General features: G+C 45.9%; 1 protein-coding gene across 3 annotated transcripts in view; it reads left to right on the top strand.

Annotated features, from left to right (window-relative positions):
- The window catches only part of LOC137384337 (platelet-derived growth factor subunit A-like), a 136,738-nt gene that overhangs the window by 37,151 nt on the left and 75,638 nt on the right, over positions 1-23,949 (top strand). For all 3 annotated transcript variants that reach the window (XM_068058220.1, XM_068058218.1, XM_068058219.1), the window contains exon 3: positions 11,391-11,423. In XM_068058220.1, the coding sequence (XP_067914321.1) occupies positions 11,391-11,423 (33 nt within the window). The remainder of the gene's footprint in view (positions 1-11,390; positions 11,424-23,949) is intronic.

Genomic DNA, 23,949 nt, shown 5'->3' with positions numbered 1-23,949 from the left:
ATTCAACAACCTAGAACAACTTTGAATGCATATAATTGAATAAAATAGGACCTCCTTGTGCCAATTATGCAGGCATAAAACAAATGCAATCTGCCCCAATTTTGGTGCCTCGAAGATTCCTGAAATACATCTGATCGGAAATTTTTCAGGCATCCTTGGTGCTTATCAGCCGTTCGGTCCCTTAACTATGTAAATGAGTGCTTGATGTCTGCTTTATGTCCCTTTACAGTATTTGGACAACAATGAACAGGGCAGACATTAAGCCTGCACCACCTAAGCAGGAATACTCCCCTATTCCGTAGCCATTATGATGGCCCCTCCCCATTGCCTGTTCCAACACCCCTCACAGGCCTTGTGTTTGTGGAGAGCACACCATAGGACTGTGGCTCGTTCCTAACATGTTAACAGGGAGGCCCAAGACAAGCCAGAAAAGTAGTCTCAGGCTTCTCGGTTTGGGTAACAGGTCCAGAAAAAATGTTACTCTATTGTTTCTTAAATTATTCCAGGTTTTTCCCCTGCACCATTCGACCCAGAAGTCCATCCAAGTGTTGATCACACGCAATATGAAGAACAACCTCCTGCCATGAGTCCCAAAATTACCTTTTCCTAGTTTGAACCATTTACTAGCTTAGTAAATGAAGAACAGTGGAGGTCAGCACATCAATTAACTTCATCTTAAGAACCATAAGATCTGGTGCATTTGTATTAGGTAAATATATCACATGTGCATACATCACTTCCCTATGCTCAGGGGATGTAAAAGCATGAACAAAGTTGTGACTTTAATGTCTAAACTGTTGCCATTTGAAAGTTCACTTTCAGATATTGTAAAGATTTAGGGTTCATTGTTTAAAGAAAGAAAAGACAAACCAGCTAATGATGACAAATGGTGAAATAAAAATTCTCGTACATCGATAAATAGAGGATTCAGATCCTATTCATTTCAAAATCAGTCAGAATGAGATAAGATGCCATTGTTGAGAATGGTATGCTGCAGCCCCCAAGGACATGGCTGGGAAAAGAGATGAAAATAGTAGTAAGAGAATGAACTTTGTGTTGTGGGGTAAGGGTGGGGGAGGGGAAAGACTGTTGCTTTATTCTTCCTGATGTTTAGTTGAAAGAAATTATGGGGAAGATGGTGGCCTAGAGGTAATGTCACTGGACTATTAGTCCAGAATCCCACGCACAGAACAGGGATTCAAATCCCATCATGGCAGCTGGTGGAATTTTAATTTAGGGCGGCACAGTGGCGCAGTGGTTAGCACTGCAGCCTCACAGCTCTAGGGACCCGGGTTCAGTTCTGGGTACTGCCTGTGTGGAGTTTGCAAGTTCTCCCTGTGACCGCATGGGTTTTCGCCGGGTGCTCCGGTTTCCTCCCACCACCAAAGACTTGCAGGTGATAGGTAAATTGGCCATTGTAAATTGCCCCTAGTGTAGGTAGGTGGTAGGGAATATGGGATTACTGTAGGGTTAGTATAAATGGGTGGTTCTTGGTTGGCACAGACTTGGTGGGCCGAAGGGCCTGTTTCAGTGCTGTATCTCTAAAAAAAAAAATTGTGACTCATTCAAAACTTGGATGTTGGGCATGTGCAAGACAGCCGAAAGGTCAAGAGAAGACGTAGAGCTGGGTTTCTGGGTAAGGGCATGTCCTCAAATTGGAAGGAAGTGACTAATGTATCCCACTGGAATCTCTGCTGGAGCCTCAACTATTCACTGTATTTATGAATGACTATAAGACTCTCTATTGAGTTATCTAATTTTGCCACAAAGATTGGTGGGATAGTAAGTAGTATAGATGATAGCATAAAATTATAAAGAGACATTAACAGATTGAGTGAATGGGTGAAACTGTGGCAGATAGATTTCAACGCAGTTAAGTGTGGGGTCATCCAATTTGGAGCAAAAAAGAATTGATCCAAGTATTACTTAAATGGTGAAAAGCGAGAAACAGTGGAGGTTCAAAGCGATTTAAGGGTTCATGTACACAGCTATCTAAAATGCACTAATCAGATGCTAAAAATAATCAAAAAAGCTTTATAACTGGAGGGCTAGAATATAAAGATCTTGTTGGCCACCAGCTGAATTACTGTGGAAAAGATGTAGAAAATATGTATTGGCCTTGGAAGGAGTGCAGCACAAATTCACCAGAATGTTATGAGGGCTCTAGGGTTTAGATTTTGAGGAGAGATTACATAAACTAGATTTGTATTCCCTGCAATATAGAAGGGGTGATCTGACTGAGCTTTTTTGAATTTTGAAAGGAATTCATACATAAAGAAACTTTTTCCACTGATGGGAGAGTCTAGGGGCTGAATTTTACAAACCCCTCCGACATTGGGTGTCGTGCGGGGGGGACTGGAAAATGTCACCAGGAGAGGCCTGCCATGGGCTTCGATGCTGGGAAGGCCGGGCCCGATATTGTTGGCGGCGGCGGCAAGGTCTCATGCCACCTCCACCCCCGCCGCTTGACAGCGGGAGTAATATTTAAATTAATTAATTAATTACTTACCCGCTCCCGACGTCCGTTCTGGAGCGATATTGTTGCCGGTGGCCGGCTCTCCCACTCCTTCGGATACCCGTCCGGGAATCCGATGTGGGACGCTGGTGGGGAGGGGGAAGTAGGTAGGTATTTCAGTGCAGGATGGGGGAGAGCGGGGTCAAACTCATCCGATTGGCGTAGGGGATGGTGGGAAGGGGTAAAGTGCATATTTTATAAACTTTGAGGGGGGGTGGTGGGGAAGTTCAGATGCACAGGTAAGTATTTCGGGGGGAGAGGGCAAGGAATGAATTATAAGATTAATGGGGGGGGGGGGAGAGAGAGGCTAGAAATATTAAAAAAAAATTCACATCACTAACTCTTTAAAAATTTAAATTAAATGGCGCCTGACACCATTGCCGGGGACAGACAGCCCGCCCCCTCCACATCATCGGGGTGGGCAGTTCGCCCTGACCATTTAAACGAGCCGCCACTAAGTGAAAAGAGGAGCTATTATTGGAGCTGCACTTGCTGAGTTCAAATAGATAGGAATGGAACCATTGCAGGAAGCCCCAGGTAGCTGGATGATGTAGGAGAGACAGTAGAGGAGATGCGTGACCAACTATGTCAAATACAGCAGTTAGGTTAAGTAGTGCAATGAGCAATAATGGGCCCTAATCATAGTAACATAGGATCTTCTTTATGACTTTACCTGGGGCTGTATCAGTGCTTGGAGAAGGGTAGAAGCTGGTTTGGAGGAGTTCAAACAGTGGCTTTGAGACCAATGAGCATGGAGCTGTGACGTGATAACCTGTTCAAAGGTCGCAAAGAGGAAGGAGAGGTCAGAGATAGGGGGCTGAATTTTACCAGCCCCTTGACATCGTGGTTGTGGCGAGGGGGGCGGGGGCGCGCCCGTAAAATTCTGCTGGGAGAGGCCTGCCTTGACCCCCAAGGCCGAGAAGGCCCTGCCACATTTTACCGGCAGCGGCACCCCACTTACCTTTCCTGATTATGCATCCCCCCGCCTGTCACTCCACACTTCCACATTTTTCGCTGAACGGGCAGCTGTCACGTGCTGTCCCATTCACGAATATGACATCAGAAATAGGAGTACTCGCTCACAGTGAAGCTTAAGTCTGGAATTAATGGGGTCTCAACTCTGCATACTGAAAGGGAGGTGGGAGGAAGGAATGGGATTACTGGAGGGAAAGCTCTGCAGGCATAAAGGGAGGTACTGCATATCCTCTCTCCGTTAACAGTGTCCGCTCTGTGCCATTGTTTTTTTTGTGTATGAAGGAGCAATGGCACTCTAGTCACCCTGTGTGTGGGGAGGGTGCCAGAAAGGGTAGGACCGTTAAGGTTATCCGGCTGGTGGGGGCAATTGATACAGCTGGTAGAATCTTTATGTGGTCATGCTGTGCCTCTCTCAGTGTTAGCCAAGATTGGCAATGCCATGCCACAGCACGTAGTTGATCCGTGAAAACACCTGATGTACCCGTCAACTCCAATGCCTGCCCTGTTAGAACCTTTGAATAAATGAAGGATACAACTTTATTTATCACATGGAAATGGGTATGGCTCATCTTAGATTGCTTGATCTGCTTTTCCTGAGGATCCATATGCGCAGCAGGCAAAACCAACAAGCAGGTGCGCCCCAGGGGGTGGTTGGAATCTGGAACACACTGCCTGAAGGGGTGGTAGAGGCAGGAACCTTCACAACATTTAAGAAGTATTTAGATGAATACTTGAAACGCCATAACATACAAGGCTACAGGCCAAGTGCTGGAAAATGGGATTAGAATAGTTAGGTGTTTGATGGCCGGCACAGACAAGATGGGCCGAAAGGACTGTTTCTGTGCTGTATGACTCTATGACGTAGAGGACCCTGGTCGTGAGCAGCAACCCCTAAGGGGAGCTCACCACTATAGAACACCGCGCATCTACAGGTCCTATATAGCATACCAACGGATGTCAGAGCGTCAGCGTCAGAGGCAACTGCACATAGAGAGAGGTGTTGACACATCTCTGTGCCCTGTTCAACAATGACATGCAGCCCATGGGCTTCAGTGGACTTCCTATGCCTGTGGTTCTCATAGTGGCATCGGCTCATAACCTTGACGCCTATGCAGAATTTAAGGAGCCCATCGGACACCTCTGAGCTCACACAGTCAGCAGTGCACCACAGCATCAGGGAGGTCACCGATGCCCTGTACCAGAGGGCTAGTGAGTATGTACGCTTCAGGAAGGACCCTAACAGCCAGGCTCAGAGGGCCATCAGTACCGGCACCATTGCCGGATAACCAAAGGTACAAGGCGTCATAGACTGCACCCATGTGGCTATCAGCTGCAGACTTTACCTTTACGGGATTCATCTGAATCTAGGTGCAGCTGGTATGTGACCATGGGAAATGCTTCATTCAAATCCTTGCCCGTTGCTCAGGCAGATCCATGATGCCTGGGTCCTACACCAGTCCCAGCTGCCACCGCTGTTCACTGAACTGGCTCAGATGGACGGGTGGCTTCTTGGAGACAAGGACTATCCCTTACAGACATGGCTCCCGACACCAGTGAGAGACCCCACCACTGCTGCAGAGGAGAGGCACAGTGGCGCAGTGGTTAGCACTGCAGCCTCACAGCTCCAGCGACCCAGTTCAATTCTGGGTATTGCCTGTGTGGAGTTTGCAAGTTCGCCCTGTGTCTGCGTGGGTTTTCTCCGGGTGCTCCAGTTTCCTCCCACAAGCCAAATGACTTGCAGGTTGGTAGGTAAATTGGCCATTATAAATTGCCTCTAGAATAGGTAGGTGGTAGGGAAATATAGGGACACGTGGGGATGTGGTAGGAATATGGGATTAGTGTAGGATTAGTATAAATGGGTGGTTGATGGTTGGCACAAACTCGGTGGGCCGAAGGGCCTGTTTCAGTGCTGTATCTCTAAACTAAACTAAAACTAAGTGCCAGGCACGGAGCTACAAGAGCCACCATTGAGCAGGTGATTGGCATGCTGAAAATACGCTTCCAATGCCTGGATAAATCGGGTGGTGCACTGTACTATGAGGAACAAAGGGCAGCTCCTTTCTTTGCTGTTCGCTGTGCTCTGCACAACTACGCACTCAATAGGGGTCAGCCTGGCATGATGAGGAGAGATGTCAGTAGGATCCCTCCTCGGACTATGAGGATGCTGAGGACTTCCAACAGAAAAGACGCATGGGAGGGCAGAGGCTCCGATTGCAGGGCAGGCAGCAAGCTAGGGATGCACCGCAGTGGCTTATCAACAAAGGCTCTCTGCTCCATTGGAACCAACATGGGTCCTGCAAGCCACACATCACCCTTGCTCACCTGCTGTGCAGCAGTCCACATCTGCAGCATCTTTGTCTAAATCATTAGATGCAACAGCAGACTGAGCCATTGTCCCTATCACTGCATCTGTGGAGACGCTCATGAGTAATGGTGACATGGCAATGATGGTATTGCATACATTGGCATTCCTGAAAGGCCAACGGTGAAAAGGGATGAGACATTAGCGGTAAATGCTGGCACACATCATTCACACAGAAAAAAGGACACACGTTGGTAAAGAACATTTAGTGACAAACGTATTTACAATGCTTTGTTACCCGTGCATTCCCTTTTGTGTTACTGTGTTTTCTTTAAACACTTGCGAGTGCCCCTTTTTGGCGTAACCTCAGCGCAAACAGCCTGACTGGAGGAAGGCTGCTGATATGATTGCCCTTTGGCTGTGGATGACTTCGGTGGTTGTCCTCTGCGCGCACGAGGCGTGGAGGACCCCGGCTGGCTGGGGGAGTCCTGCGTCATCACAAACCTCTCCTCTCCTGTCGCGGCTGCTGGAGCTGGGCTCACAGGCGGAGGGGCTGGCTACCACATTAGAATCACCTTTGGGGACCCCAGATATGGGGTGCTGGCTCGCCTCCTCCATCTTAGGGCTCGTTTGAACACCTCTAGACCTCTGCTCTCCTGGGAAGGACCAGGGGCAGGGACAGTCTCCATGGCCCTGGTCCCTCTCTCGCCTAGCCATTGCTGAATGGATGTCACAGCAGCGGCGAGGAATTGCAGGTCAGCGTGTATTAATTGATTTTGAGTCACCAAGAGGGCTGCTGCTGCCTCAATGGATGATGCCAGATGGTCATATGCCTGGGACATGGCAGCTGTCATGGCCTGGATGGACTCCCCCATCGTCCGCTCAAAGCTATGCATGGCCTGTGGCATCTCCGCCTGCTGTTGCCAGTGCTTATTCATCAGCTCCAGCATGCCATGTGCTGCCGACATCAGAGGGTCATCTTTAGCCTGGGTCTCAGCATGGGCCTGGCCACTCACAGTCCTCTGATTGTCAGGGGCCTCGGCTGTCTCAGCCTCAGTCAGCCACTTGGGCGCGTTTGCAGTGCTCTCACCAGATTGTGACCCACACTCCAAAGCCGAATGGATACCCATCGAGGTGGTGGAAAGTGTGTTAGTGTCATGGGACGCTGCTTCCTCGGAGGGTGGCTGTTCCTCCGAGGTGTGGGAGGCCACCCGTGCAGCAAGGGTTGGCTCTGAGCTTGGACCTGGAAGACACAATGTGAAGAGGACATTGTCAGTCTTGATGTAGAACATTTCACAATTAAAAGAGCATTGCATCACAGAACCGAAATTCCACATTGATCATCGTTCATATCAATTGGAAGTTTGTTCATGATGGACCTCTTTGTCCAATTGACCAAATCAGCATGGCAACTGGCTTGCTGCTATCTCCAGGGCTGCCTCCTCAGCATCTGTGAGCCTTTGTATGTCTGGTGTGCCTCTAATGGTGTGGGTAGGCTCCCTCGAATTGTGGGCCCTCTTCACCTGGAGGAGCAAGGAGGCAGATAATAACAATGACATTTTAACAGCACGACATATGTTAAAGAGGGGGATGCTCGGTGTGCATTACTGAGTGAGCCACTCTCTGGTGCCATTCTCTGAGCACCAGATGAGGGTAAGTTCTGTCATACATTACACCATTCATGTCACTTCATTACTCCCTGCCCAACCTCCCTTTCTTCGGCATGGCAGTGTTACGTGTGTGGGTACACCCAGTTTGATTGGAGCCCTGATATGAATTGACGCTTAATCTTGCGGTTCTTAGCAGGTCATTCATCCTTTTACGGCACTACATCCAGTCACGGCGGATGGCCCCACGACTACTGACCTCCTCTGCCAGCTCCAGCCAGGCTGCCTTGGTCAGGAGGGCGGGCCTCTTCCTGCCATTGCTGGGGAAGAGGACCTCCCACCTTGCCCGCACAGCCTGCAGGAGAGTGGTCAGGGAGGCATCATTGAACCGTGGTGCCACCCTGCCATGCCTCTCTGTCCCCATGCAGGTAAATTTCTCTTTTCATTAATGGAGCAATCTCTGCAGTCAAACTGCTGCTTGGTTCTGTCTCCTCTGTAGGTGCAGGCATAGCTGATATGCTGGCTGCCCTTTAAATAGGACCCCAGCACATGACCATCAGCTGTGTTGGGGTCCATCATGGCGCCGGATGCTCTGCCACCCCCCCACGTAAAATGGGGAGGGGCCCGCGCATTGCTGCTATGTTAATGAGCCCCGCATATATCGTGGGGGCTCAGCGGCGGCCGATGTGCGCGGGCACGCCGCCGAATTCAAAGCGGGCTGCCGCGATGTGCGGCGCGCTGATAAAATTCAGCCCACGGTGATCATCAGAGATGATGGATATGTAAAGGATGTGTTTGAGAACACAGTCAGGAGACCTCAGGCTTAGCGCGTCCATGAGATGATGAGGACAAGCGGTGGTCAAGGTTATGAGTCAGGAGGGTGAGTTGAGGTAGTACAGGAATGTGGTCAAGTCAGTGGAGTGAGTGTTAGACTGTTTGAGGTGCAGGTTGAAATCATTGAGAATGAGGGATTGTTCAGTGCTCGGTAAAGAAGTTGGCATGTGGCTTGGCAAATGACAAGATGTTAAAATGTGATGATAGAGAATAAGTAGCACATCCGATTTGGATGTAACTGGAATGGCAAATACAGTTTGAATAATAGTTTTTGTGTCAAGATAATGCCAAAAATAGAGTGCACAATATCTCAAAGTACATTTTAGTTTGAAAGACCTAATAATTTGTTTTATTTCTTAGAAGCAAGAATATGAAAGTGGTAGAACCAAATAATGATGTATTTCACAATAAATAAATAATCATCATTATGGGAAACATCCCATGTTGTTAAATTAATAAATTCACACGATTTATCCCACAAGGCCCACGGGAACCTTAAATAGAACCTTAACAAAAAAAAGGAAATCTCAGTTTATGTTTGCTTAAAATCCTCTGGCGGGAGTACTCGATCACTTCTGAATGTTTTGTGCAGAAATTATCTTGTATTATTGAATTATTTCTTCATCAGCATGACATTGCTTACTCCTTCCAATACATATTCCAGGTACGATTATGTTACCATAGTCTTATTGTATAGTCTTTAGATAAAAATTTTGTATTTTTAAAAGTGATTATAAGTTTAAGGCAAATGTTCATCAGAATTGGCTGTTTTATGAATTATCAGTTTTGCTTAGTGTTAGGAGATTTGGAGAATTGATTTAGGGGTTGGTTTGCACATCTCCAATATATAGGTCACATGTACAAAGAAGAACACTTGTGCATTGATCATATTCTAAAATATGCCTTAAACTCTCATGTTCCTTGAAGAAGGGCATAAGTTATATTTTTGAAGGGAACTAATTGTGCCTGTTTGAGAAATTATCAGGCAAAATTTAAGGACAAATGATTATTTTTATTGGTGAGTATGTTGTTCATATTATTGACTTTTAAGAAGTAGAATTGTTACCTGCTATGGACATTCTAAGGGATGAAATTCCTTCTTTGATAATTTTAGCAAAAAAAAGTCAATGTAGGCACAAAATGAGAGCTCAAAGTATGATTCAGTCCAACCTGAGCAATATGATGAACCCGTTTGAGCAATGGAGCTTTCAAAATAGGGTGAATGTTGTTCAAGTGTGGAATATGAAAAGGGACCTTTGTTTGTCCTCACCTCCGAAATATAAATTAATTTAGCAATAAGTTTTATTATTCATGTGAGTATTATATGAGTTGTCCGTAAGAACGTGTGCCATTTGCAATGTACTGACTGAGGGCATTTTCATGTACCAGAATAAGCTTCTCAGAGAAAGCAAGCCTTTTTGACGGAGGAGGTTCTGAAACATGAGAACAACATGCTGGAGCAAGAAAACAAACTAGCAATAAAAGGGAAATTATTGTGCATATAACACTGCAACACTTGATGTAAACAAGCATGGCTCCAAGATCAATGCAGAGGAAATGTTGTTCTGCTGTTTTAAAAGTTCCTGTGGCACAGAAAGTGACGACAATGATTCAAATCCATGTCACATGAAACAATTTGCTGTTGTGGAACTAGATTTTACAGGTCAGTCACTTATTGCTGACAGACCATTTGTTACTAAACCATTTTCCTTTCTCTAATGGAGTGAAACTGTTTGCATTTCTAATGGTGTTATTAACCCATTTACTTTTAAACAGGTTAATGTCTTTGTTAAAATAGAATACGAATATATTACACGCGTGTCAATATTACCCAGCATGTCTTCACATAAATCCTCGATTTGTTTAAGACTAATCCTGAACTGAATGTGCATGACAAAAATTGACCCAAGAAAGAAGTGCATGAAAATGTGCAGCATCTTTCTTGTTAGTTTTGGACGATCCCACAAGTTTTGAACTGAAGGAACGTCACAATTGTGAAACTTGAGCAAAGGAAGAATTACTGAAGAATTGCAAGCCGTGTCTCCCCGACCCTGTTGAAAATCAGTCTGCAGACATTTTTTGGGTTAAATAGCATTTTTCCATTGGGGTGAGAAGACAACTTGCTGCCAGATCTAAACCACAAGATCTCTGTTGTCTGCTTCAGTGAAAGAAACAACTTGGCTGAATTCCAACCCCCACTTGCAACTAAAAAATGAAATAATCACCCAGGCTTAAACCATTAAACCTTAGTTTTGGCTCAGTTCCATCAAACAGTCCATATATGAGGAGACAGAGCCTGGAGCTAGATTGCACTCAGCCTTTTTCTTTGAAATTCTTGTAACCTTTTCAAATTCGAATAGTTCCTCTAGAAAATGCTCATCATGTAAGTGAGGTGATTGATTTTTGGTATTGCCTGAAATATCACATTTAAACATTGTAGACATTGGCATTAAAATGACATCAGTGATTAATAATTAATGTCTACTATGAAATCATCTGCCTTGGTGAGGGAATAACAGATTGGGCAATAAATCTAAATAATACACAACTACGAAGCTGTGACATTACTGAGGGGTTAAATATGTAATTTGTTCGATCATTAAAATTCCACAGTCACATCAGCCTTTGACATGGGAACAGGCGTTCTATTGAGATATTAATTCAACCCCTTCAAACCTACTTTGTAAACCTCCATACAATATGTCACTTGAAAATGTCTTTGATATCTTTTATTCTCATTTTAGTTTCATTTCTGCTTTCTAACAAGTCCACTAATATTTTATTCCTCAAACTGCAAGTTGAAAACTATTTGTTAGGCTAAATGTAGAATTTCTATTTACCTAGAAGATTAATACTGTGTGGTTTTTAAAATGCTGACATTTGCTTTGTATTGGGATTAATCTGCGCTTTGCTAAATGCACATATGTGCACTTTTATAAAAGTGTCATACCTCTGCTTATGTTGGGGTAAGTGGAGGAAGTCCTGCCAATGAATAATGATCTTCATGGTATAATTTTGTACTGAAGTTACATCGCAACAAATTAACACTCGCTATTCATATATGTATATAGCTAGATTGAACTTGTTTTAACGATGACTCAAAAATATGTCCCAGTTATTTACATCCTACTGTTTATAATTTATTTTCTTTCAACAGATTCTTCTGTCTTCAGACCCGAATACAGAATAGGTAGGCCAAATGTATGTACTCTTGGATTTGTGTTTAAATGTAGTGGGGGTGAAGGTTTAAATTGCACTATTAATATTTAAGCTTTCATTGTGTGCAGACAAGCAGATCGAGAAAACATTTAGCAGTGAATTTTAAAGGAGTGATTTTTTAAAATTTTCTTTAAAATAATACAATACTCTCTGGGCTGAATTTTATTGGGGCTCTGCGCTCTGCGGCGGTGCCCTTTGAACTCAGTGGCGCGCCCGCGTTCACCAGCCGCGCACAGCCCTCCCCATATTACGTGGGGAGAGGTGGGACATTAGGCGCGGTGTGAGTTTTGACAATTGTGCAGCAGGTGCTGGGGCCCTATTTTAAGTGCCCCAGCGCCTGTTTCCTGACAGCTGTCAAAGAAATACTTACCTGACTGCTGAAGAGTGGAGCTGCTGTCAATCTGCAGCAAAGCAGAAAGTGCTGCAGAAATCCAGCAGGTCAGGCAGCATCTGTGGAGAGAGAAGCAGAGTTAACTTGTCCAAGTTCACAGACCTGAAAGTTAACTCTGCTTCTCTCTCCACAGATGCTGCCTGACCTGCTGAGTGACCCCAGCACTTTCCGCTTTGCTGACCCTGCTGTGTCCCAGTGTCCTGTGAAGTTAAGATCCTCTTCTCTCACTCAAGTGTAACATTCCTTCTTGTAGGCGTGCCACACCTGGGTGAATAATCATAAATTTGCACATTCCAGGGCGTGAGACTTAAATAGACCATAAAAGGATTACAGAGGTTTACAGAGAACACACTGACACAAATGGGAATGCACAGGTTTCACAGTAATGTAATTACATCTTTCACTAAATGTTCCTCACCAACATGTGTGTCCTTTTCTCTGTGGGAATGATGTGTGTCAGCATGTAACACCAATTTCACATCTCTTTGCACCATTGGCCCTTCAGGAGAGCCAACGTATGCAATAACATCCTTGTCATGCCACCATTACTCATGAGCGTCTCCATGGATGCAGTGACATTGACATTGGCTCAGTCAGCTGCTGCCTCTAATGGTTTACACAAGGATGCTGCAGATGTGGACTGGTGCACAGCAGGTGAGCGAGGGTGATGTGTGGCTCGCAGAGCTTATGTCGGTTCCTATGGAGCAGACAGGCTTTGTCTGATAAGCCACTTCCGTACATTCCTAGCTCACTGCTAGCTCTGTGTGCAGAGCCTGGGTGCCATCTGCCCTCCCATAAGTCTTTGATGTTGTAGGTCCTCAGTGTCTGAGGAGGAATCCTGTAGACGTTTCTCCTCATCATGTCAGGCCTGGCCCCTATTGGGTGCGTCGTTGTGCAGAGCAACAAAGAAAGGAGCTGGCCTTTTCAGCCCGTAGTACAGGGCATCACTCTATCTATACAGGCATTGGAGGCGCTCTTTCAGCATGCTGATCTTCTGCTCAATGGTGGCTCATGTAGCTCAGTGGATGGCATTGTATCTCTCCTCTGCAGCAGTGGTGGGGTCTCTCACTGGTGTCGGGAGCTATGTCTGCAAAGGATAGCCCTTATCTCCAAGCTGCCACCCCTCCATCTGAGCCAGTTCAGTGAACAGCGGTGGCAGCCGGGACTGGCGCAAGACCCAGGTGTCATGGCAGCTGCCTGAGAAGCAGTCACACGTTCGAAGCAAGCATCTGTGGTGATCACATACCAGCTTCACCTAGATTGAGAGGGCTCCTTTAATGGTGATGTCTGCAAGTGGTAGCCTGGTGGGTGGCCTGATGGCCACATGAGTGCAGTCTATGAACATTACAACCTATGGTTCTCCGGCAATAGTGTCAGAACCAGTGGCCCTCTGGGCCTGGCTGTGAGAGTCTGTCCTGAAGCAGACATACTCACTGGCCCTCCAGTGCAGGGCATCAGTGACCTCCCTGATGCAGTGGTGCACTGCTGACTGTGTGACCCCACAAAGTTCTCTGGTGGGCCCCTATAAAGGTGCGGAGCTGTAAGGGTTGAGAACCGCTGCCACTATGAGGAACAAAGGCATGGGATGTCCGCTGGAGCCCATGGGCTGCAGGTCATCCTTGAGCAGGGCACAGAGCCGTGTCACCGCCCTCTCCACATGCGCAATCGCCTCTGACACTGGTGCTCTGACATCCGATGGCATGTCATGTGGGGCTTATAGATGCATGGCAAACGTAATGGCGAGCACCCCTTGGGGATTGTTGCTCATGACCGGGGGCCTCTACTTGGATCGTATCTGCATGTTGATATTGCCTCTGGCGCATATTGATCCTCACAAGCAGAGAATCACACAGTGTAGGATGAGCCTAACCTATTTCCATGTGATAAATAAAGTTGAACTCTGCGTGTATTCAAAGGTTCCTAACAGGGCAGGGATTGGTGTTGATAGGTACATCAGCTGCTTTCCTGGATCAACTATGTGGTGTTCCTTGGCATTGCCCATCTTGGCCAACACTCAGAGTGGCACAGCATGACCACATCAAGATCCTACCAGCTGAATCGATTGCCCCCACCATCCATACAACTTTAATGCTCTTGCCCTTTCTGGCACCCTCCCCACACACAGGGTGACTAGTGTGCCATTGCTCTCTCACAAACACACAGAGAATGTACACTGTTAACGGAGGGATGGTACACAGTACCTCCCTTCATGCCAGCAGACCTTTCCCACCTGTAATCCCAGACCCTCTCCCTTTAAGAATGCAGAGTGAGACCTCTGTAATGCCCCCCTCCCTCCTCCCTCTCGGAATGCAGAGTGAGACCCCTGAAAAGAAACTTACATTTTGCTGCGAAACTTTCTGCCTCTGTGGACCCACTGGCTTTTTCAATTGTGAACGGGACGGCACATGACGGCAGCCTGTTCATCAAAAAATCCGGAAGTGTCAGTGGAGAGGCGGCAGGCTGCATAATCAGCAAAGGTAAGTATCGTTTACCAAATGCTGATTGTGTTGCCGCCGCCATGCGGTGGGGGGACCATACCGAGGTCCCGTCGCCGCCGGTAATATGTGGCGGGCCCTTCTCGATGTTGCGGGTCGAGGCGGGCCTCTCCTCGCAGCATTTTACCAGCCACGGCGCCGCAACCCGCGGCGTCGAGGGGCCGGTAAAATTCAGCCCTCTATCTCTGAAGTTTCGTTTTAAAACAACATGAGCTTTTTTACAGTTCCATTATGCATCCAGCCTAGATGGTTTCAAGCTGTAACTTAACAATTGGCAAATTGATGGTAGAACTGCCATATTAAGCACTCTTGCCAACAGTGTCAATCAAAGATATTTGATCTTTGATGCATTGGACATGGTGGCAACACAATAAAGTCATTACTGATTACACACCAGTTGTGAAAAAGAGGATGGGGTAAAATGGAGGAGGGAAACGCATATTTATACAGAGACAAAATAGCAACAGAAAAAAACTAAGCAGGCGACATTTGATAGAGCCAAAAATGAACGTGGGGATCATGCCAACTTCATGCTTCCAGCTCATTTCAATGACTTCAGCGTCTGGTTGGACACATCAGCAGGGGACAATATCATGAACGGCTAGTACCACTTACGGCTAGAGGTGCATTGTGATTGGAGCAGGTGCTGGCAGTCATACAGGAAGTGAATCTCACCTGGGAAACATTGAAGACTGGCACAACATGGGAGAGTGCTGGCTGCAAGGTTTTTGGGCACTGCACTGAGGGCCTTGGTGGAGGAGGAGGAAAGGAGGAGTGGTGTCCTGTAACTATAGGAGGCCCTGCGGACAAATATTCAGATAGCTGCGGAGGTCAATGCCAGGAGTGAAGCCCCAAGGGCCTGGATGCGGTGCTGCAAGAAGTTCAATGATCTAGTATGAGTGGTCAAGGTCAGTGAATGCATCTTCAAATACCATATCCTACCAACTGCATCACCAGCCTCATACTCCTCAATTCACCACAGCCCTATCACTCACCTACCAAACATCTCTATCAAACAGTACTTATATCTGATGTTCATTTGCTCCACACACCTAGCACTACTGTGAGCTTCACACCTAAATCTCACAGCTTCCACACACTGCCAACTATTCAGCCTTGATAGCCATATCACCCAAACACATTGCACCACACTCATTGACATACTTCCTTCTCTCTTGCAGGTTAAAGTGGCACACAAGCAGAGACAGCAGGAGCTAACCAGATGGGAACAGGCATTCCTGCATGTCCTAACCCCCATGGAGGAGTTGGTGCTGGCCAATACTGGGATAGCCGCTGCTTATGCGGTGGCCAGTGGTGGGGGTGAAGTCATTGAAAATGACAGTATCCTCCTACCTAATCATCAGGCCTGGCAGCATCTGTGGAGGGAGAAAAACAGAGTTAACGTTTCAGGTCGATGGCCTTTCATCAGAACTCTGCACTTTGCACTTTGTTTTTTATTTCAGATTTCCAGAATCTGCAGTATTTTGCTTTTACATCTTCCGACCTAATCCTCCTTCTCACATCCCACTTCCCCCTCATCCCACGCTCTCTTCCAATTTACAAGCTGCAGATGGTATAAACATGGACATGTTACTTCCCCACCACAATACCACCACCCACACTACAACCTGACCCTTGTGCCTTTCTCCTTTCAGACACCCAAGCAATGCAACCTGACTAGGCACTGGTGGAACAGAAAAAAGACAGTTATAATGAAGATGCACCGTCATTCGATTTCACACTTGCAGCCACCAGCTCAGATACTGACACTGCGCATAATTTAGAGAAAGAATCTGCACCTGGTGAGACACAGGCCATGAGTGGCCTGCAGCCAGAGCAGGGGACATGAAAAGCACAGGTGCCAGCTCGCTGGCGGACGAAGTCACACACGGGTTCTGCTGCAAAGGACTGAGATGAGTACAGCGATGGGGCAGCCTACAGAAGAACATTGATGGTATGCACAGAGATGCTTAGTGCATTGGGAAGGCTGCCAGAAGGCCTGTGGTCAATGTCAAGGAGCTTGCAGGAGTCCATTACAAACTTTGCATAGGACTTTGTGCAGAGCTTGGAGCCCATCTCTTCCAGCATAGGAGTGATGACCAGGGCTGACCGGCAACAGCATGGCACTAGTGGAGCAGTAGGGATGGGAAAAAGAATGCTGTCTTCCTGAGAGAGGATAGCAGTTTCAAGCTCCATGTGGACCCAACCATGATGCAATGTTTGGTGGCCGATGATGCACCTTCTATTGCAACACAAGCAGTTGTCATCCAATGTCTGAGAGCTGCAGCGAAAGCTCAGACTACTGCCATCATGGCTGTGGATTATAGTGTGCAAAGGGGCTTGCAGTGTCACAGCAGTCGAGCAATCTGTCCTCCAGCAGATTACTAGAATTACTGAGGTGGTGCCTCAAGAATGAGGCCGTGGCTCCATGGAGCTTGAACCTGCTGTCTTCTCTCAGGAAGACAGCATTCTTTGTCCCATCCCTACTGCTCCACTAGTGCTCTGCTGTTGCCTGTCAGCCATGGACTGCTGCTGCCCATACCAAGGTGATGCAGTACGCAATCAGGCCTTTTAGACTAAGAGCTCCTCGAGGCCATCCTCCAAGACCAAGAGCCTCTCCCCTAGTGTAAATCAGCAGCCTTCTACGAGCCGTACGGCAGCTAGTGGCATAGCACTGTGTAGGAGCACTAGGCCAGGTAAAGGCTCTCGGAAGACAGGCATGAAGGGAAAGCACAAGGGTGATTAGTTGACTTTTGTATGTGATATGGCATAATTTCATTTAGCAATTTAGTTTGGAATTTTTATTTTGTGATGGCTTTTATTTTTGCACCGTGGTCAAATGGACACTGTGATGGTCAGTGACAGAGGGAAGGTAATGTGTGGGACTGTTGGTAAGTGGGGAATTGGGTTTGCAGTTACTGGTATTACACTTGGATGCGTTCTTCATGGGTAGCCAGAACAGAGAGGTTCTGTCCAGGTTGCTTCCTCCTTTCCACTTCATCCTCCTCCTCCTCATGCTCCTACTCAGCAATTTGCTGTAGAGCTGGTAGCTAAGGCAGTCCCCTCATGATGGCGAGATTGTACAGCATGCAGCAGGCCACCATGATTGCAGTGAGGATGTCTTTACTGAAGCGCAGACATCTCACACATTATTCTTTACTGAGGTTCAGGTAGGACAATCGCTCCCTGAACACCCTGAGTAAATATGGCCTCATGCTGATAATCCTTCCCCACCAACCCCCCCCAATCCTCCATTCTGGAGCTCATAATGCCCAAATAATGGGCACAAAAGACCCCAATTTCTCACTTAAGGCTCCAGGGAAGACGGTGGTAGGTAAACAAGGTATAAGGTAGGTAAAGGAGAAAATGCCAAAATAATCTCTTGGGGAATGACTGACTTGGCATCAGGATATGCTGATATCTGAAGACCCTAATCTCAAGACAGAGAAGTAAAAACAACCTGAACAATCTGAGGAGGGAGATGCAAAACAGGGCCAACTGGAGTCAGTTACTCTCCCCTCCCCCATGCTTTTTTGCTATGAGCTGTAAGCAGGCGAGACTCATCTCAGCCAGAACCAACCTGGGCAAAAATCCATCAATCCTGCAGCTAAATCTCTGACCCATCTCCGATGGTTTCTAGCTTAACAAAAACCCTGAAGTGCTACTTGGTGGCACCAAAGGGCTAGTGCAACATTTCTAACAACGTGACGTTACACCTAGCATCAATAAAACTGACCTGGAGTAGCTGCAAGTGCAAATCAGGCTTATTTATCCAGATTATTTACTCAGAAATTATGTTGATATTTTGGTCGTTTTGTTGTGCAATGCCCAACAAGTAGACTGATGACAATCAATAACTGTTTGTCTACTTAAATAAAAGACTTTCTCCCGCCATTTTTTTGAGATGTTGGCAACTCTAGGTGCAGTATTTATTATCCATCCCTTTTATTTTTCATGGCATGGCACTGCAAGTCACATGTAGGCCAGATCAGGTTGGGTTGGTAGAATCCCTTCCCTGAAGGCCATTACTGAAGCAGTTGCGTTTTAGCCACTATCTGGCAGCTATTATAATCACTTTCTGTGGCTAACCTTCCGGTTCCCAGATTTATTGAAACCAATTTCATAACGAGCCAATGTGAACCCATTGACCTCCTGAGTTGTTGATTCAATACCATAACCACAGGCCACCATACATTTGGCCGAAAAGTATGTTTCAAAGTAAAGATCTCTACAAGTAACTGTGTGACTTGTACCAAGTAGAGATAGTTGAGCTGATATTGGCCTGTGAGAAACATAGCCCTGTAAGGCAGACTGTAAAACAGTAGGCCAGGTACAATCATCGTGACAGATCACTGCCTCCATTTTCAGGCAGATTGCTGCAGAATTGCAAGTAGTACAAGATTTATATTCCTGGCAATGTTGCATTTTAAACAAGTATGTCACATTCATATACCCATTAACATAATGTTTTGTTAAATCGTTAATAAATCATAACACAAATGATATGGTTTCCCACTATACTCCTGAATTGTGCACCAGTTTGGAAATGTGCCAAAATAAATACAGATTTTTTAATAATACACTGCAATGGAAAAATTACGGGATCCATTCGGGAGTGAAATGAAAGATGTCAGCTTTCAAATGTTATAAGCGAAATAGTGCAGATAGAACTATCAGATAATAAGTATTTTGTAAATGTGTTGCTGAGGAGGATTTACTGTGGCCCTTGCAGTTTAAGTGCTGTTTTCAGGATGTTCAGAAGTGGCGAAGTGCGCTGTGGATTGCCAAAAGAAGCTATTTTTAAAGAATTTGCGCCTGTTCCCATATCAGTTGTTGATGTATGCCACCAGTTTTATCAACAGGCCTTCCGTTTATTCCCCTTTTGGCCCTGTTTTTTTTCTGTTTATTTGCCTGTTCCAGGAGATTACATGGCTGAGTGTGGGTAGGAAACGTCTAGTCATCATGCTCCAGCCATCATGAGAATGGAGCAGCTTGGTTTTTTCCTGCCTGTTATTTTCATATGCTTGTATGTATTTCCTTGTCAACAGCGTTGAAGCTTTTCTCAATTGATTATCAATCAACAGCCAATTGTCTCATGGACATAACTGAGCAGAGGCAAGTTGACTTAACGAATATGAAGTACTAAGTGTTCTTTGGATGCAGTGAAGAAATACAGTCTAAAACTCTTGGAAGGTACAGAAGTATGAGGATAGCCCAGCTACTTGTCATTTCAGTGAGTGCCATCCACAGTGCTTCTTAAAAATCCACTACAAAAGCAGGCCAACTGTGTAAAAATCAAAATAGTGTTCAAAAGTGCTTGTGTTACTATGATTTTTAAAACTCTATGGGTCTTCTTGTGTGGACTATGTTGTGCAAACTGCTGCTCCATTATCATCCTTCCTTCCTCATTATTATCCCTTCTTCCACACCAGCTTCCCGGTTGTGTCTGAGACATCCTGAACAGTCTTGAAATTCTTAACAAAGTCATCAGTGAAATACAAAAACCACCAGTTCTAGGACAGAGGCCCTGCACCAAGTGTCCAAGAAAGGTGCTAAAACATATCTGCTCTTCCTAAAAACTAGATTGAAGTGCCTCTTTAATTCTTCATAACTTTCGGCATAGCTATTTTCTCTGCAAAAGTTTCAATGGATCATTTTATTGTTGGTGGCTTTGTAGTTTGGTTCATTTGACTGATAATGGCCAAAATGATCTTGAACTCTCAGGTGGCAATTTCAGACTTTAACAAGCTGTTGCACCAAGGAATCTAATTAATTTACTGGCATTATCAGCTATAAAGACAGCTTTACAGCCTTCTGAAGCTGCTGTTCCTTCAGTCTTTCAACAGCTACAGTGTGCCAGTTTCTTTTATTCTTTGTGTCTGCACTTTGCAGAACCAAAACATGTTGTGAAAAAGATCTATGTCAAAGTAAGGTTAGTTTGAGCATTAGCTTTGCAACAATTCACATTCACCTCCAAAGTTATTAGAATGCTTTTGGAGTCTTTTTTTTAGCTGATTAATTGTTGTGCTTATTCCCCTTTCTACCCAGACTGGTTCTGTCCTTTCTCAAGCTAGGTCTGTGCTTCTTGCCCAAACTTGCTTAGGCCTTTCCATGCAGACTGCTGTCCCTGCCTGATCTTGCTCAATCTTCCCACTAGCAGTGACACTGCTAGTGGGAAGCAAATGAAAGCAAATGAAAAACTCGATAAAGAGAGAAAATGGCTGACAGGAGAGATGATGGGGAATGGAATGAGCAAGATTAAAAGAAAAGAAAAAGGACAAAAGATTTTAAGTAGCAAAGGGATATAAAAAGAGCAGAAAATAAAAGCTGCAAAAAAACTAACAGAAAACTCCAAGTAATATTCTAAAAGTTTGCTTGAGAAAAGCAACCAAATATCAAGAGTTCAGACAAAGGTACATGATACCAAACATAAAACGCACTTGGCTTGCTTCTTTTTTTACAGATGCAAATATTTTCCAACTGTTGATGCCAAGCAAACGAGTTTACAAAGTCCTCTTGACCTTTCTATATTTTGCAATAACATTAACTATTTGCCTACTGACACTATGTTAGGCATCCAGTGAAATGCAAAGAAAGTTCTGGCATAGCATCCTATAATTCTGCCCTCGCTTTAAGCACTGCTCAGTGAAGTCTTAACTTGTCTTGTTGCCTACTGAATATTTAAGCACCTGATTTTTTTATCTATGGTCAACTGAGAGTCTGAAATACACAAGAACCCATCACTATGCTTGAGGGTGTCAAAATCACATAAAGGAGAAATTCAGATTTGCTTGATATGGAGTGTGTACTCTTTATCTGTTGGGACACAGTCCAGTTGCCGGCCCAGAAAATTTAGGTGCAGCTTGACAGGAACCATGGCTTTGACAGCATCTCCAAAACCTGGGACCTCTACCACCTAGGAGAACAAGGGCAACAGGTGCATGGGAACACCACTGCATGTTCCGCTCCAAGTCACACACCATCCTGACTTGGAAAGATATCGCTGTTCCTTCACCTCTGAATCAAAATCCTGGAACTCCCTACCTAACAGTGCTATGGGAGTACCTTCACCACACACAGACTACAGTAGTTCAAGAAGGCGGTTCACCACCACCACCTTCTCAATGGCAGTTTGGGATGAGCAATATATGCTGGCCTTGCCAGTGATGCCCACATTCCATGAATGAATAATTTAAAAAATCCTGAAATACGTGTAAAGCACAGTTAAAACTCTGCAGTTTACTGGTGCAGCGCACTGGTAAATTTTTCACTGGTTGACTAACTAGGATCACCCTGCTAGTTGAAGCTTTAAATTGCAGGATGATATGGTACCAAGCGAGAAGAATCTCAGTCCCATTGACAAGCCTGTCTGTGCAGCTCCAACCAATGAGCTAGGATGGCAGGCCAACTATCACTAGTGCACTAATGGCCTGTGAATATTCTTGGCTCCAGTATCAGATGACTAGACTGCCTCAGAAGATTGCCGAAGCCAACTCAACACCAAAGAAATCTGATTTTGGTATTTTTCTTTTTGTTTAATTTGAATACACTATATAGCATTTCGCTCTTCCTTGATTATATTCTTAAAAGCATTCCAATTTATTTGGTGCTTTGCCCTTCTAATTTTTATTCATTTTGACCTTCGAGGCCAAAAACAACTGTTAAAATCTGTTTTATTCATTTTATTTTCCCTTAATCACAATCCTGTCATATATGATCACTGGCGACAAATGTTCCCCAGTCTCTAAATTTTTCACCATCTCACTTCACTGCTAAGTATTAGGTTAAGTATAGTTGATTCCCATTTAACTGTCGATTATTGTAAAAAAAAACATCTGCTTCACTAATGTCCTTTTTTGAAATTTAGAGATACAGCACTGAAACTGGCCCTTCAGCCCACCGAGTCTGTGCCGACCAACAACCATCTATTTACACTAATACTACATTAATCCCATATTCCCTACCACATCCCCACCATTCTCCTACCACCTACCTACACTAGGGGCAATTTACAATGGACACCTTACCGATCAGCCTGCAGGTCTTTGGCTGTGGGAGGATACTGGAGCACCCGGCAGAAACCCACGCAGTCACGGGGAGAATTTGCAAACTCCGCACAGGCAGTACCCAGAACTGAACCTGGGTCGCTGGAGCTGTGAGGCTGCGGTGCTAACCACTGCGCCGTCCAGGGAAGGAAATGTGCTGTCCTTACCTGGTCGGGCTTACATGTGACTCTGGACCCACAGAAATGTGGTTGACTCTTACGTGCCCTCTGAAATGGTCCAGCAAGCCACTCAGTTGTATCTAACCGCTACGGTCAATAAAAAGGAATGAAACCGGATGGACCACCCAGCATCGACCTAGGCACCAGAAACGACAATGGCAAACACAGCCCTGTCGACCCTTTGGCTTGTGCCAAAGTTGGGAGAGCTATCCCACAGAATAGTCAAGCAACAGCCTGACATAGTCATACTCACGGAATCATGCCTTACAGACAGTGTCCCAGACACTGCCATCACCATCCCCGGGTATGTCCTGTCCCACCGGCAGGACAGACCCAGCAGAGGTGGCGGCACAGTGGCATACAGTAGGGAGTGAGTTGCCCTGGGAGTCCTCAACATCGACTCTGGACCCCAGGAAGTCTCATGGTATCAGGTCAAACATGGACAAGGAAACCTCCTGCTGATTACCACCTACCGCCCTCCCTCAGCTGATGAGTCAGTACCCCTCCATGTTGAACAGCACTTGGAGGAAGCACTGAGGGTGGCATGGGCGCAGAATGTACACTGGGTGGGGGTCTTCAATGTTCAACACCAAGAGTGTCTCGGTAGCACCACAACTGACTGAGCTGGCCGAGTCCTAAAGGACATATCTGCTAGACTGGGTATGCGGCAGGTGCTGAGGGAACTATCAAGAGGGGAAAACATACCTGACCTCGTCCTCACCAATCTGCTTGCCGCAGATGCATCTGTCCATGACAGTATTGGTAGGAGTGACCACTACAGAGTCGTTGTGGAGACGAAGTCCCGCCTTCTCATTGAGGATACCCTCCTTCGTGTTGCATGGCAACCACCGTGCTAAATTTCAAACAGATCGAGCAATGCAAAACTGGGCATCCATGAGGCGCTGTGGGCCATCAGCAACAACAGAATTGTACTCAGCCACAATCTGTAACCTCATGGCCCAGCATATCCCCCACTCCCATTACCATCCAGCCAGGAGACCAACCCTGGTTCAATGAAGAGTGCAGGAGGGGATGCCAGGAGCAGCACCAGGCATATCTCAAAATGAGGTGTCAACCTGGTGAAGCTACAACACAGGACTATCTGCATGCCAAACTGCGTAGGCAGCATGCGATCGACAGAGCTAAGCAATCCCATAACCAACGGATCAGATCTAAGGTGTGCAGTCCTGCCACATCCAGCTGTGAATGGTGGTGGACAATTAAACAACAACTGGAGGAGGTAACTCCACAAATATCCCCACCCTCAATGATGGGGGAGTGCAGCACATCATAGAACATAGAACATAGAACATACAGCACAGAACAGGCCCTTCGGCCCACAATGTTGTGCCGATCCTTTGTCCTCTGTCAAGGACAATTTAATCTA

This window comes from Heterodontus francisci, chromosome 26 (genome assembly GCF_036365525.1).
Source record: "Heterodontus francisci isolate sHetFra1 chromosome 26, sHetFra1.hap1, whole genome shotgun sequence".
Lineage (NCBI taxonomy): Eukaryota > Metazoa > Chordata > Chondrichthyes > Heterodontiformes > Heterodontidae > Heterodontus > Heterodontus francisci.
This window is presented reverse-complemented; position numbering and strand designations above follow the sequence as displayed.